The 16677-nt window shown below is 35.7% G+C and overlaps 1 protein-coding gene across 1 annotated transcript in view; it reads right to left on the bottom strand.

The window, feature by feature from the left end:
• Positions 1-14938, bottom strand: part of MMADHC (methylmalonic aciduria (cobalamin deficiency) cblD type, with homocystinuria) — a 16735-nt gene extending 1797 nt beyond the window's left edge. Inside the window, exons 1-7 of the mRNA XM_012659155.1 lie at positions 14771-14938; positions 14226-14285; positions 9313-9457; positions 6511-6728; positions 4406-4511; positions 3666-3818; positions 832-899 (exon numbers count right to left, since the gene is read on the bottom strand). Of these exons, the coding sequence (XP_012514609.1) occupies positions 832-899; positions 3666-3818; positions 4406-4511; positions 6511-6728; positions 9313-9457; positions 14226-14234 (699 nt within the window). The 5' untranslated portion in view covers positions 14235-14285; positions 14771-14938. The remainder of the gene's footprint in view (positions 1-831; positions 900-3665; positions 3819-4405; positions 4512-6510; positions 6729-9312; positions 9458-14225; positions 14286-14770) is intronic.
• Between the last annotated feature and the right edge of the window lie 1739 nt (positions 14939-16677).

Below are 16677 nucleotides of genomic sequence, written 5' to 3'. Positions count from 1 at the left end.
ACATCTATTCACTCACAAAGCCATGAAATATTTCTGAAAAGGCACATAATAATAATAGAACTGGATAGATGGTCTACGGGGTTAAATAGGGTACTTATTTTTCATTACATACTCAAATTTTTTGTATAGTGTATAATTACTATATACTACATGCATGTGTCAAATTTTTGGTCTTACCATCCTAATTTCTATGATGTCTTTATTAGCTTTATCAGAAGTCTAGTGAAAAGATGGTAACAAATATTAAGACCAGATTATAACGCTGAAAAAAAAGAACAGATCACAAATGTTTAAAAACAAGGGCACAGTTCCGCTTATAGTAATAATAGAGTAATACGTACTGAGCTCATCATCGTCCTGGAAAAGTATAAAACTATAGTTTTATAAACTTTAAAACTATAAAAATAGTCACCTTATATATCAAAATATATTAATATGAGGCAACTATTTTTAGACCCTGAACAACAAACAAGACTGCAATCTTTGAGAGAAGGGAAACAAATGAAGTAATCCCCATATTTGCTCCAGTTTTCTGTCTGGGGACACTTTGCCACAGGGCAAAGAAGTGGAGCCCAAGCAAGGTGATGTTACTGAGCTGAGGAGGTAGAAAGCAAGAGTTCCAGGCTGCTGAAGTCCCTGGAATTTGTAGGGCAGGGTACTGGAAAAGAGGGAGATGCACAAAGAGGACTCCTGAGTAGTCTGCAGAGCAATTCACCCTGGTTCCTTAGCCCAGGGCTGAGCTGTGTACTCATCAGGCAAGATTCCAAGCCTACCAGCTGTGAGTCAGGAATACCAGGTGTCATGCAGTGCTGGGACACATGGATTTCTTACCCACTCAGAATGAAGAGACCTCACTGAGTACCCTCTGGCATTCATCTGAGATCCCCAGAAGTCTAAGCCTTAGGAATCAAGGCCATATCCTAATTCAGAGGTTAGCAAGCTACAGCCCACAGGCTAAATCCAGCTATGCCCATTTACTTACACATTGCCTATGGTTGCTTTAACAATACAAGGGTAAAGTTGGGTAGTTGAGATTCTATGGCTTTGTAGACCTAAAATATTTACTATTTGGCCCTTGTTAAAAAAAAGTGTATGGGAGGCCACTGTTTTAGACTAGGCTTGTGCAGTAGGTCCCAGCAGACGAGAACAAACCAAAACGGTGTCACTCATGCTAGGTGCCACGTAATCAAACTGAACCCTGAAAAAGGCCAGTTAAAATCCAGGAGATTTACAGCAACCAATCAGAATAAGCCTAGTTTACCTGAGCCAGCATAAGAAAGCTTGCTCTGTTTCAACCCTATAAAGAAAGCAATTTTGAAAAGGACAATCCCCTTCTTATTCCCTGTTCCTGCTTTCTTCAGCTCTTTTCTGTCTATGCCAACCTCCCTCTCCTCAGCTTTTCTTAATGCTCCTTCTACTTTATAGAATGAGGTATTGCCCACTTCTAGAATTGCAAATAAAAATCAATTAGATCTTTAAATCTGTTGTCTTTTGACCCCTTTTAAAGAAAAAATTTGCTGATTTCTGCTATACAGATACACCACCTAAGGTAACTTATTTTCTCCTAATACCTCTGGTAAACTAACAACAACTACTAAGATAATATTGTATTCTTTAGGATAACCTACATATTTATGTTTATTGTTATATTTTATTAATTCTCATATTCTTAAAATATGAAAACTCAATAAGGTTTACAGAATAGTCATTAAAATATATTTAATTTTAATAATTTAAAATACAAGATTAACTGAAAGAATTCCAAAGTACGACAAAAAGAATCAGCTTAAGTATTTTTCTTAAGATTTCTGTTCATCAACAGCAAACACTGACATCTGCTGGAAAAAATTAGAATAGACTTACACTATAAAGCATAAAATATCTACTTGGAAAATTTTCACTAACAAATCTTAAAATTTAAAAAAAAATCTCTTTTTTCGTACAAAATAAAATAGTTTCAGCCATTATAAAATTAAAAATCAAGATGAAGCATGTTGCTATTTCAAAGTCCTAAAGTGGGTTATAGAAAACTGACTTAGAACTATACTGGAGTCAGTATCAAATTAGGCTCAAATATTTAACTCAGCTGTCCCCAACCTTTTTGGCACCAGGAACTGGTTTCACGGAAGACAATTTTTCCATGGGGGGTGGGGTGGAGCTTAGGCAGTGATGTGAGCCGGGGGAGCTGGGGAGCAGCAAAGCTGAAGCTTCCTTCTCTAGCACACCCCCCCCCCCCCAAGTGAGGCAGAGTGCAGGCCTGGTACCAGTCCACAGCCTGGGGTTGGGGACCACAGATTTAACTGATCAAAAATTAGGACCACAAATACAATGCACATGTGAGAGTTCTCTAGCAACTCAATGACAGTGATAAATCTAAATTTACTAAGCATTATTTTAATACATAAATATTATATAAAATTTTTATTGCTATTGCCTATTCCAACTTTAAATTCAGAGGATTTAAGGAGTTAAAATCAGAGAGTGTTTTATGCCTTTCTGAAACTTCCTTGTTAATTAGAATATAACTAATATGCTCATGATTATGAAATACTACATGAAATCTATTAGCAAAGCTATGTGTGGGACATTTAAATATGAAGTTATCATAAAATACTGAGTATGTAAATTTCAATATATTTTTATAAATTAAAAAACCCATATATCCAACCCTAAAGAAAATATAAAATAATTGCTAACATTATCTTGCATAGATATCAGTAAAGGGGATTTTTTCTACTCATGTTGGCTAAGGTATGCAAGTTGGGCACCTTAACTAACTTGAGTTGAAAAGAAATGCTACTATCCAGGGTAAGCTAGAGTGACAGCATACAGGACAGATCTTTTTTGGTCAGCAATTGAAAATGTCTATCACAATTTAAATGTGCATACCCCTTGATTCAGCAATTCTCAATTTAGGAATCTATAGATACTGATGTGTATAAAACATACACTAGTGTATATGAACAAAGATTGTCACTACTGTGTTGCCTATAATTGCAAAACTTGGATTTTCAACTTATAAATTACTAGGACAATATTTAAATGATTATAAAAATTTATGGCTTACCCATGTAATATACTATGCAGATTTTACAAAGAATTAAATATACCTATGTGTAATAGTATGGAAAAGTCTGAAAACATATTTGTAGGTTAAAAGCAAAGGAAAGAAAAAAATATGGATATACAGCATTATGCTATTATTGTATGTTACTGTTTACTTCTTGGAGAGGGTTGGCATAATTGTTACTTTTTACTTGACATGGTTTAAGAGGGGGACAAAGGAGATGGAGGGAGAGGGGAGGGAAAGAGAAAACGGAGGTAGGGATATAGGTATGAGTAAGGGGAGAGGCTGGGGGAGGTGAAGAGGGAAAGAAAGGGGCATGAAGAGTTAATTTTACTTTTTTGTTGTTTTTTACCTTATTTTACAAATTTCCTAAAACAGACATATACATATATATGCATTTTTTAAATCGAGGAAGATACCGGACAGGGTCTACATTTTATACAGATACTGAAAAAAAAAAGGGCATTTTATTCTTAAAAAAGAGGTAAGTCCTTTAGTACTGAAATATTTTAGCAGAGAATGAATAAAGGCTGGAAAAGACACTTACCATGCTAAAATATTGGTTCACTGGTATTTAAATAACACCACAAAATTAAACTGTTAGCAGCTGAAAAAATTACCTTTTCTAAGAGCATTTCTCTTTCAGTTTCTACCTCTTCACTCCAAACAGTCATATCATTCTTAGTTTTCTGTGTTACAGTCAGAATCATTAGTTTGCTATTAGCTACTTCTGGAAATAGTGATTCGAAATCTACAAATAAAATAAGAACAAAAATTCCAGGAAGAAAGAATTTCCTTTTTAAAGAAAGAGACAGTGCAAAAAATACTTCTTTAGAAAAATGATGATTATGTTATTGTGCTCTATTTTTATAAATGCATATTATTTTTGAAAAGGGTAAAATGAACTCAGTTTTGTTTACTTCTGCTTTTGTTGGCTGAACTGAAATATCACTGCCAACAATTCTGAAGGGTAAAGTTACATATTATTGGTGTTAAATTTTAAAAAATGATTACTAAGATTTTTCTCAGTATTATATATTTACTCATGAAATTACAGCTATTAATAATCACCAGGAACAGAAATGACTTCAATTAAGCTTTAGTGAAAAAGTTATTGAAAATTTTACTCTTCCTAGATAGGAAGCATGGCCATGAGGTCAAATGTCAGGGGATAACTGAAAGCCTTTATTTTGACCATATGATCATTTCCAGCCAGAAACATTAAAATATTAAGGCACTAAGCATTACAATTCCTATAGAGTACATTATTCAAATTAATAAAAATTAGTATCATTATCTAATACATATTAGTGTTTTAAAGTATAAAGTATGACATACCTCTTCGCAGCAATTCTGGACATGTTTGGATTGCACACTCTACTCTGGCACTTTCAAAGTAAGTTTCTGCACTGTTAATTTCTTGTTCAGCAGGTGCATCGTTACCCTGAGGGGAACAAGCATGGAAGTAAACAAAATCTGGAGTTCAAATAAAATGATATCTTGCCTGTTATAAACTTGTCTTCCTTTGAAAGTTTTTTACAAGTAGTTATAATCTAACTGGTGAGTAAGGTAATAATATTTTCCTATATATTGAAATTTTTTTCTATAATGAATATAAGATTTGAAACTTCTACAAAAATTTTGAATAAAACAGAACATGAATCTATAAATACACTGATATTTCTAAGACTTGATATAAACAAAAATTGGCTAAGAAACTGAAATGTTATGTGTCTTACAATGTTACCACTTCTATTTTGTGATATTGAATTTTCTTCTATAAAATGGGAATAACACTAATAACATAATTAAATATTAATAGTACAAGCCTGTCCTACAGGAAGGGCTTGATGTTTTTATTCAACTGAAATTTACTAAGAGCCTACTATATATCCAGGCACTATAACGGTAAAAAGTACAGTCTTCATTCTCAGGTATATCAGCCCTAGTGGAACAAAAATAAACATCAAGAAAGAAATGCAATTCAATATGAAAAGTGCTAAAGTCTTCTGGGGGCACAGGTGAGGAAGAAACTTGCTTTGCTAGAAGGAATCATTAAAAGACTGAAATGGTCATATCTGAGCTACACGTTAATTAATATGTGTGTCTGACAGGTAAAGAACAGATGATATGCAGGCTAGGAATTCAGGAGGAAAAATAGTCTAGCCAGAGATAACAATAGTGCAATGGCACAGAATATTGTATTTAAGAAAAATGGCAAGTACACTGTGGTTGGAGTGCAGAGGGAGGAGGAAGTAGCAGGAGACAAGGTGAGGACTCAAGGTTGGTACTATAATTTTTATCTTGGGAAAAAGGCAGGATGATTATGCCTTTTATACTACTGGCTACAATATGGGAGTGAGGACAGGTTTTGAGAGAAAAAAGGACTACTTTAGTACTAGACACACATCTGGGGACTTATAAGATATCCAAATAAAGATGGCTCACTAGGCAAATAGGAATACAGAGCCAGAAATGTTAGAAACAGAAATATTAAGTTAGGAATTATAAAAGAAATGGCCTTGTGGAGGAAGCCAAGAGATTAACTGACCAAGGAGTAACTCAAATGAGAAGCTGAAGGACAGAAACCTACGGGAAATATAATAATTTAATTGGTTGGCTGAGGAGGAACAAGGAGCCAAGAAGACTAAGAAGGAATTACCTGAGATAAAAAGATCGGGGAGGTCAACTATGTCCCAATGTCGGGTCATCTGATATAGCTCATAATCGTGAGGGATGGCTGCTTCTAATAATATGGCTTTGATCAAAAACTCACCCTAATAACTATGCAGAAATGTGAAAAATGATAAGCATCAAAGGTTCGACAGAAATCCTGAATTGCATGTAGCTTTCCACTTACATGAGCAATGACACAATGCCAGTTTAAAAGGCTCAAATAAAAATGAAAAAAAAAGAAAACACCCACAAAAAACCCAAAAACCCTTAGAAATTGCCTTTCTTAAAAAAACTATTTTTTAAATAGTCCCTTTTTGTTTACTATATCTGAACAATTTGAGAAATCTCAAAATTTTCTTAAGCTTTAAAATGGCTGGAGAAGTATAAAGCTGGTTGGAATTAGATCCAGATACAAATTATAATTGCCATTTATAAAAGTGAAAAATAGGCAAGCTAATTACTACCAGTAACATAGAAAAAATTAAATTATCTGTATCTGGAATAAGTAGTTATTAAAAACATTTTTAAAAACAATTTTTAATTATCTAAAAGAGATTACAATCTAAAATTAAGTAAAAAATTATACAGCAAACACTATGTACAGGACGATGCCAAGTTTTTAAAAGCTATATATACTGTTTTGTATAAACATGTATTGGAATTTAGTTGATTTTTTTTTTTCAATGAAAGTAATATGCTCACAGTCATCAAAAAGTAATGTAACATTAATGATTAGAAAAACATAATAAATGACATTAACAATTTACCTGAAATTCATTCACATACTGTGCCATAACAAACTCATGTCTTTCACTTGACAAAGGTTCTGCTAGAACATCAGGCAAAGTTTTATGAATCAGGCTTTTCTTCTGTGAAGCAGTCCCATTGAGGTGACAATCAAAACCCATGTTTCCTGGAAGCTGGAATCTCTGATCCTGAGGTCCAAATGGTCCCATAGTTTCATCAGGCCACACTGTTCGAGAGCCTCAAGAGGAACAACCAAATAAATCATTTTATCCTTAACAATCAACTTCACTAGCAGACTGAAAGAATGTTCTTGCAATTGTATATATTTTTTTAATCTAAAAGATGGGTCTTTGAAATCTGCTTTCCTATGTGAATATAAGTTAGTTAGTTTCATATTGTTTCCAAAACACTAATCAAAGCAACCAGTTGTCAGATGACAGGCAAGTCCATTATTAGGGGAAAGATTCAATAAAGTACGCTCATCCATACCACGAATTACTTGGTAGTCATTAAACAGAAGACAATAAACCTTTAATGTACTGACATGGAATGAAGTCCAGGATATACTGCATTAAAAGAAAAAGCTAAGTCAAAGTATAGCATATATGATAACATTTATTTTACACCCTAATATTCATGTTTTTAAATAAAGACAAAAAAATCTAAAAGGAAAGACACTAAACTTAATAGTCATTATCTTTGGGGAGAGGCATTCAGCTGCTGTTACTTGGTGGCACAACATTAATAGGCTGGGATAAAATTGTGCATTATGTGACATAATGCTTGGTTTACCAGCCACATGAGTTAATATAGATAACAAATACAGCAGAAGAGATCATGTTACTTTATTCACTTAAAACTAAAAAATATCCTAACTTAAAAAATTTAAAAAGATCCAGAAAAGAACAAAATAGAAAATTAAACTAATAATGACTCAGAGTAGAAATTTACATTTACAGAAAGGGAGGGACAACTGCTGTGCAGATTACATAGCAAAAAATATATATGTATTTTAAATATCCTGCCGGGACTGAATGACTGAAAATGGTCATGTCGATATGGCTGCCTCATTACTAGATCATCAGAGCCATCATAACCCTCTTCCACACTTATGACATACATCATTGATCAATCATGAAACTCTTTCCTGCCAAACCCAGACACTGTCTCAAGATTCTCAACATAAACACTCCAGTCCAATGTTTCTCAAACTTTAAGGTTCTTAAGATTCATCTGGGATCTTGTTAAAAAGCAGATTCTGATTTAATAGGTCTGGAGTTGGGCTCAAGATTCTGTGTTTCTAACAAGCTCCAAAACGATACTGATGCAGATCATGTTGAGTACTAAGACTCTTCTATTTAGCCACTAATGACTGACTGGAGGCAGTTCCCAAGATAAAAACTGTTAGCTATTTTTGAACAAGACAATTTTTAAAGACTATTCAGGTCTAACAGTCTCTAGTTCTCTTTAGAGAAAACATGTATCCCATATTCACAGTGGATTTGAGAATACTTTCATACATTTACTGGTCATTTAGGTTTTTCTATTCTGTTAAAGGCCTATCCATATCCTTTTGTTTTTTGATTTTCCACTGGGTTGTTTTTTTCCTATTGATCTACAAAAATTCTTTATACACTCAGGATACTATCCCCTAACATAATCTGAATGACAAATCTTTCATTTATGATACATATATGGTTAGTCTTCAGGTGATGTAAATTGTGGAGAAGTCAAATATAGAGTTATAAAAGAAAACTGGGGCAGGATGGAAAGCTCTGAATGCCCAAGTGAACTTAAACTACATTGTAAGTGATGTGTTCCATGAAAAAAGGATTCCATGCGCAGTATCTTTAGGCCACATTAGTTTCTAAGAGCCTTAATATGTTAGTGTGCATCAGAAACCGCCAATATAGGAATATGGCACTTAGGATTTCTTAAACTGACCTAACCACAAAATCCTCCCCTCTTTTTTCATAACCTTAAATAATGATTCATAGCTTGAGGACAGCAGGGGAACTGGTGCTGAAAGTAATGACTGATAATCAAGGTTTATCAAGAAAGTGACAAGAAGCTGGGTGTGGTGGCTCACACCTATAATCCCAGCACTTTAGGTCGACAAGCGGGGGGATAGCTCTAGGCCAGGAGTTTGGAGACCAGCCTGGGTACAGCAAGACCCTGTCTCTACAAAAAAATAAGAAAAATTAGCTAGGCATGGTGGTACGTGCTCGGAGTCCCAGCTACTTGGGAAGCTGAGGCAGGAATTTCTCTTGAGCCCAAGAGTCCAAGGCTGCAGTAAGCTATGATCAGGCCATTGCACTCCAGCCTGGGTGACAGAGTGAGACTCTGCCTCTAAAAAAAACAAAAAAAAAAGAAAGAAAAAAAGAAAAGAAAAAAAGTGACATGATTAAAATATTTTAGAATTACCATAACAGTGTACAAAATGGATTAAAAAAAGTAGACTTAGTAGGTAGCAGGTAAATTATTGATTTAATAAACACAAAAAAAGTGCCATCTACATTTATGAAATTTAGCAAAGAATGGCAAAAAGTAATAACATGAGTTAACAGGATCACAAACAGATTCGTTTCAGGAAGGAATGTATGTGTTCTAAGATCGAAAGGAACTGATGTTTAAGAAAATAAGCTTTAGAAATCAGTATTTATTCTTTTTTATGCTATAGCTTTCTGATACAAATATTCAGTCATACATTTATTTTCAATGGAATAAATACAACTTTAGAAAATCTGTAAAATCTCAAGAGGAAATACAACTCAAAATGTTTTGAAACAATTATAAGTAGAACAATAACAACTTTCACTTACATATATCTGGAGGTGCAGTGGCCACATGAGACTCATCGGAACCTGATGATCCTGCAGTTGAAAAGGCTTTGGGATTGACAACCCTTTTAACTAAAGAGCAAAACCCTGGGAGATAGGAAACCAGTCTGGCTCTGTTACAAAGCACCTAAGGAGGACACAAAAATTAAAATTATTTATTCTGGATATAAATGTTATACAATCTCTGACAAATCTTCACACTGCAATGTCCTCTTAAAACTAACATTTACGCCGGGCGAGGTGGCTCACGCCTGTAATCCTAGCTCTCTGGGAGGCCGAGGCGGGCGGATTGTTTGAGCTCAGGAGTTCGAGACCAGCCTGAGCAAGAGCGAGATCCCGTCTCTACTAAAATTAGAAAGAAATTAATTGGACAACTAAAAATATATAGAAAAAATTAACCGGGCATGGTGGCGCTTGTCTGTAGTCCCAGCTACTCGGGAGGCTGAGGCAGGAGGCTCGCTTGAGCCCAGGAGTTTGAGGTTGCTGTGAGCTAGGATGATGCCACGGCACTCTAGCCCAGGCAACACAGTGAGACTCTGTCTCAAAAAAAACAAAAAAAAAAACAAAAAAAAACCTAACATTTATTCCACTTTTATTGAACACCTACTATCTGACAAGCACTATACATATCTATAATTTTAAAAATAGAAATATTAAAACAAACAATAATTTACTTGGATAAAAGTATATGTCTTTTCCAAAAAAGGCCAGAATTCAAGAGTGCCACACATGATAAAATGGAAACCTTTAAAAGTTGTCCTACTTAGCCATAATACTAAAAAAGTAGCACAACTAACAAGATTCTTCGATTCTCAAATAAAGAACTTTCAAAGCTTCTCTTTGGACCAAAATCTTTCCACTTTCTAAGTCTTCTCCCTTCTTTTACTGCTACAAATTGTGCTAATTATCTCCCATGCTGTTCCTTCCTCTTAGTTTTATGGCAAGGTCCACTTTCCTTCATTTTAGCATTATCCTTTGCGGTACATTTTCTGCACATATGTTTGTTTCCTAGACTGTGAGGTCAATTACAATAGATGAATATGTAAATGTCTTTCATGCATAAACTTTTGGCAAAATACTTGGTCATAATAATTTAATACAGGGTTTAGCAAACTATTCCTCAATACAGCCAACTGTTTTGGTAAATAAAGTTTCATTATAGCATAGCCATACCCATTCATTTATGTATTGCTATGGCTGCCTTCCCACCATAATGGCAGAAATAAGCAGTTGCGACAGAGATTCTATGGCCCACAAAGCCTAAAATATTTACTGTCTGGACGTTTACATTAAAAAAAAAATAGGCAACTCTCGGCTTATTGGAAAAGATGTAAAAAATACCATATTATCTGTCAAATGCTATTAAAAGATTTCAACTGTTAAGAAATCCTTGGGAGAGGAGATAACAAGGTTCATGGAGGATATGTTAGGTTTTGAAGAAATAGAAATTTGCCGGGCAAAGGCATATTTCAATGAGTGGCTTTCAGGAACAAAGGTACAGAGACATAAAAAAGTATATTTCAAAGAGTGACAAGTTCAGTGAGGGTAGATACAAAGGAGTATAGTAAAAAATAAGCTTGAAAGTTAACTCGTGGGTAACTATAAAGGGCTTTATATTTGACAGATATTAAAGGGCCTGTTACAAAAATAATAAGTCAGAATTTTAACCCGGAGGCATGAGTCAGAGTAAACTGACAAAAATAAGGGACATTTTAAGGAATGTAGCACTAAGGGCAGTACAGAGAATGGACTGGAGTAGAGGTAGAGAGGTGGTTTGAAAACTAGTTACCAGAATGTTGGAAAGGTCCAGCCATTTGATACTTCAGAATCATTCTAATATTTCTCTTTCACATAGTATAGTATTCTGAAATCCAACCCATCTGTTCTTTCCAATTTTATTTCTCACAGTAACTGTAAGTGTACATTCTGACTGGTCTTCCTAATCTCTCTGACATAATTTCCTGCAAATTTCACCCTTGCTTCCCTTACTTTACTCTTCAATCAGATAAAAATATCTTCCCAACATTTTTCATATTTCTCTGCATTCTTTTATACTGCCACAAGATTTCTTCTGCTAAAAATACCCTTTTCCTTCTCCTTCTAGGATATTCTGACAAATTCCTACTCTTTCTTTAAAACCTGGATACATATAATCTCCTTTGTGACATGTGTCGCCAGCACAAGGCCTGTCTCCAGAGCATTCTGTCCACCTAGAATTTAAGCATCTTCTCTTGGGGTCTGTATTCAACCTGCCCAAAGAGACAAAAATGGTAATTATTTGGCTTTTTACTTACTAACTCAGGCTTTTGGGTGTTTCTGTAACATAAATTTAACTTTACAATTAAGGATAGTTAAAAGATATGCCACAGGATTTAAAGGCAATTAAAAATTTTTAATTGCAAAAATATTTTGAGCAAAGGCTCAAAATCGTAAGAGGCATAATAAGAGATTATCTGAGGAGGCAATATTCATTTAAAAGCATGTAACAGTAAATAATAAATCTATGTTGGCTACTACAGAGCCAGGCCTGTGCTGTTTTACATGCAAATGTTTTACTTAATTTCCATAATAATATATACTATTTTTAACACTAGTCCTAGTATGATTTAAACATGATTTGTGACCATTCACATTCACATTGCTTCACAAGCAAAAGCAGAAGGAAGCTTATCCAAATTATTTTAAAAATTGCCTAATATTATTAACGACTATTTAGCCTGAGTTCCAAGGCCACTAGATTGTATTCTGACATTTTTTTCTTTTTAGTAAAACTTTTAATAAAAGTTACATAATAAAATGTGAGTTTTATTCCTAGCCTAAGAAAATCCAATTACAAAATTTCATTTTAATGGCAAAACAAACCACTAATTTGCCCACTAAAAGGGATAGCTAATATTTGTTTCAAATCTTAGCTTTGTAAAGTTAAGTATAGGATTCTCAAATCCTATACTGTGAAAGTGAAAAATTTTGTGAATTTGACAGATTTTATAACAGTGGATTAGTTGGTAAATTAAAAGTGACAGCCACTAAATAGCTTGAAATTATAATAGGCAGTTTAAAGATAAGCACATATTTCACATATGATTAACTTTAAATGGAGGATTCTGACTTGGGAAGAGGACACAGTGTTATAATTTAATTGTAAAATCCTTATTAGTATAAAAGAGAAAGAGCCTTTCATGAACTTGGAACTAAGTCCTGCTTTTGGTCATGTTAAGGAGAAAATACGGTCTGTACCAAAGACTGAAAGCTGGTAGTCTATGAAGTGCATCCACATCCATCCACAAACATTTTTGTGTGGCCCACAGTGTTTTAAGAAATTTGAATTAGATATCAACATTGAGAAATTGCAAGATTTACACAAAAGGGTTCAGATTTTTGGCTTTTCTTGAAAACTCATGTCTGGCAGCAGTGGATTCACATACCCAAATGGCAACAAAAATCTGTAGCTAACTAAGAGAAGGCTGCTCCCTTTGTATCAGAAATGCATTATTTTAGTTTGACACAGTCTCTGCTAAGGCCTCTTAATTTCCCTGTCTAAACTCAGAAGCATGAACATTTATGAAGCTTGCTTTGACATACATACCTATCTGCATATTTCATTACTAACATCAATTCAGAATTTACAATGCATATAAATTAACATAAAAATTTTTACAGTACATTTGAATACTAAAAGTAATATTTATTTTAATATGAATTGCTCTCTAACATAGGATTTACGAAATTATCTTCCAAAACCCTTCACCCTACTGAACTGATTTATTCATTTAAACCAAAATAAAGCCAGGTCAAATGTTAGCATTCTATTTCAATGAATTTCTCTCCTTTGAGAGTATTACAAACTTCTTTTACAACATTTCCTTTCTGTGTAGGTGATGGCTAGGTAAAAATTTACCTTAAAACTTGGCCAAGTCTAATAGTCTACTCTTAAGACTTGTCTCTATAGTCACACCTTTAGACTCTTAATACATCATGTTTAATTACAGGAGTACCACCTTGGCTAAATGTTGCCATAACCTTTCTAATACACAGGTCTGAGTAAATCATCACAACTTAAAGAATAAAGTGTAAATTACTGAGTTAGGCATTCAAGGCTCTCTATTACTTGGTCCCAACATCACAGTCTAACCTTACCTTCTACTAATCTCCTTCAGACACCTCACATTCAGGCAGGCAAACAGAAATGACTTGTCAATTTTTGAACAGGGTACAGTGGGGTGGGGAGTTTTTTGAATATACCTCCAACCCACCCAAATTTTAGATTATAAAAATACCGCACATTTTCAAAATTCAAGTTAAATGCTTCTCTCAAACCCCTCTTCACAAAGCTCTGAATCTGCGTTGTATCTTTGTGTAGCTTCCAAAAAATGATTTCTACTTTTATTGTAGTTGTTTTCATATATGTGTCTTAAATCTACTATATGAATTCTTTATGGTAGGATGTGTCTAATCACTGGGCAGTTACTGTAACTATCTCTGGCGTGTGTAAATAACTCTTGTTCTCATTTTATAGGATTTCGAAGGTCATTTCTTATGCCGAAACTGCTACAAGACCTTCGGTTTAGCTAAACAAAGAGATTCAAAAAAAGGGCTTAAATACAGATTCTAATATTTACTGAAATAATGTCTTTCACAAATACTAAAAGGATGCTCGCACTTAATTTCTGTATCTATAAAAATGAATTTGGAGAAGTACATGTATATTGACAAGAATATTTGTGTTCCAACTATCTTCGAAGCATAACATAATTTCACACCTCTTGCTTCCCCTGACATTTTTGATAAAGTCTAACGTTATGCCACCAATGCCACCATTAAACCCGTCCCTCCATTTCCTAACAAGTTCACAAACTTGTTTACTATACTGATTCTTAGGGGACTAATTTACTCACATTGGCCATTTCTAGCGGAGAGGACTGTCGCAAAATAGCTTTCCTTTTGTAAAGTTGATCCTAGGAAAGGACAAAACAAAACAGGCTAGTGACAGATTGAACTCTTAACAAACAACAGCCCCGGTAAGACCCAGTCTTCTTCTGCGTGTCCCTCCACCACGAGAGGACCAAAGTCCAAGCTGTCTCCGTAACCTCGGGAGGCCAGAACTCGCCCCCACCCCTTCCCCTCCGAGGCCGTGCAGCTCGGAGCCCTCCCGGCTTATGCTCGCTGAAAAACAATTCGGACCAGACCCCGGCGGGGAACGGGGGACGGGCGGCCAGGATTCAGAGTCCTGAGGGTGGAAGCAGTACTTTAACGCCGAGTCAGGGCTGTGAGAAAACAGCTCCAAGTAAAGCTTCCGGCTGAGTTGAAGGGTGAGTAAGCGGAAAAGACCCTAAAGACAGAGTGACAGCATGACCGGGGACAACGACAGGGACTCAGGGGGAACAGGGGCAATACCGAGGGCGAAGTCGGAGGGGCTAACGCGGGCGGAAACCATCCGTACCAGTCACCACCACTGCCGCCAGCTGTCCCAGAACCTGACTATTCCTGCAGTCAAAATGGCGGCGGCGCAGGCAATGGGGTAGCGTCTACGTCGGCTGTGATTAGGCTGAAGAAGTTGCTTCCGAGCGCATCGATGAAAAGGATCGTCGAACCGATGATGCGCACGCGCACAGTAGGGCTACGCGAAGCTGACCTTCCATTGGATAACTCTGGCAGATGACGTGGAAGGAGATAAGGTGGGGCCAGACCTGGAAGGATGGAGGGGAGGGCTCCCGAGCTGGGTTGGGCGGGTCAATTCATTTCATGCATTGACTCATTGATCCATTTAATAGATTCCACCCGCCCTAAGCCGTTCTTACTGCCTGCAGGAAATACAGTCTTCTGTTTGTATCATAGTTTATTTTTCATGAATCTCTGCTTTTGGGCATAGGACACCTATCTTTTTCTGTGTCCCCGGCCCTACCACAGTGCCAGGCCGTCAATAGGCTCTATAAATAAATATCAGACAACTTATTTATAAATAGTATATCATTTTCACTTATCTAATGTGTTTTTAAAAATTAACGAAAGCCCACACCTTATTCAGATTTCCTTAGTTTTTGACCTAGTATTCTTTTCTATCCCTCAACCTGTTACAGGAGCTCATCCAGAATACATCACATTTGGTCGCCATGGCTCCTGGGCTCTTCTAGACTGTGACAGCTTCCTAGACTTTCCTTGCTTTTGATGACCTTAATAATTTTCAGGCATACTCATCAGGCGTTTTGTCGGATGTCCTTCCATTGGGGTTTGCCTGATGTTTTTCTCATGCATCGACTGGGGTTATGGGATTTTTTTTTTTTTTTTTTAGTAAAGAGGTAAAGTGCCCTCTCATCACGTCATATCAAGAGTACATACAACATGACTTATCACTGCTGATGCTACCTTTATCATTTTGTTAAGGTAGTGTTCGTCAGGTTTCTTCACTGTAAAGTTACTTTTTCTTTCCCTTTCCATACTGTACTAAGGATATCACTAGGTGCAGCTCAAACTATAGGAATAGGAAGTTATGCTCCACTTCTGTGAAGGCATAATATCTTCATAAATTATTTGGAATTATTGGGCATGGAAGATTTATCTGTTCTCCCCTATTTATTTATTCAATAATTTATTAATATCAGTATGGACACTTAGATATTTATTTTATATTTCGAGTTATAATCCAATGCTACTTTATTTTGTTGTTCAAGTTGTTCCAGGTTTGGCTATTGGGATTTCTTTTAGTTGGCACTATGTCTTTTTTATACACCCTCATTGTTTGTTTGTTTTTTTCCCCTTGAGTATACCCAGGCTCATCTTGTATATTCCCTTCCCCAGTCCTAGGATCAGCCACTTCTCCAAGGAGCCATGGGTCCTTTTAATGGAAAATGATATTAGAAATGAAGACTTGGACATTTACAGTATTGTTGCTTCTAGGCCGTCTCCACTGACAGAGCAGGGAAATGTATGTGTGTATACTAACCTGAGTAAGTACACATATCTGTAAATATTTCTATATGTATGTATGGTGGCTAAAGAGGACTGATATCTCCAGCTCTAATCCATCATCACATGGATCATTCTAGGTTTCTCCCCTTGCATGTTTGTAACCCTCCACTCTAGTGTGAGACACTTGGCTCTCACCATGTGACATCCATTTACTTAACTGTTCAATTCCAGCATACATGTATAGTGGATTCAGAACTGCTAACCCATATTCAATGTACATGTATTCTGGTTTCAGAATTGTTATCAGGTCTGTCTGAGGGAAACAGATTTACCAACTAGAGTAACATAGAACTAGCTTATGTATAGTTCTTTTGCTTTTAGTCTTATACATTCCACTCATTTCCAAAGTTGTTCAGGCCAACAACCTTCCCCACACCCCTG

This window comes from Propithecus coquereli, unplaced genomic scaffold (assembly GCF_000956105.1).
Source record: "Propithecus coquereli isolate 6110/MARCELLA unplaced genomic scaffold, Pcoq_1.0 Scaffold118, whole genome shotgun sequence".
NCBI classification, from domain to species: Eukaryota; Metazoa; Chordata; class Mammalia; order Primates; family Indriidae; genus Propithecus; species Propithecus coquereli.
This window is presented reverse-complemented; position numbering and strand designations above follow the sequence as displayed.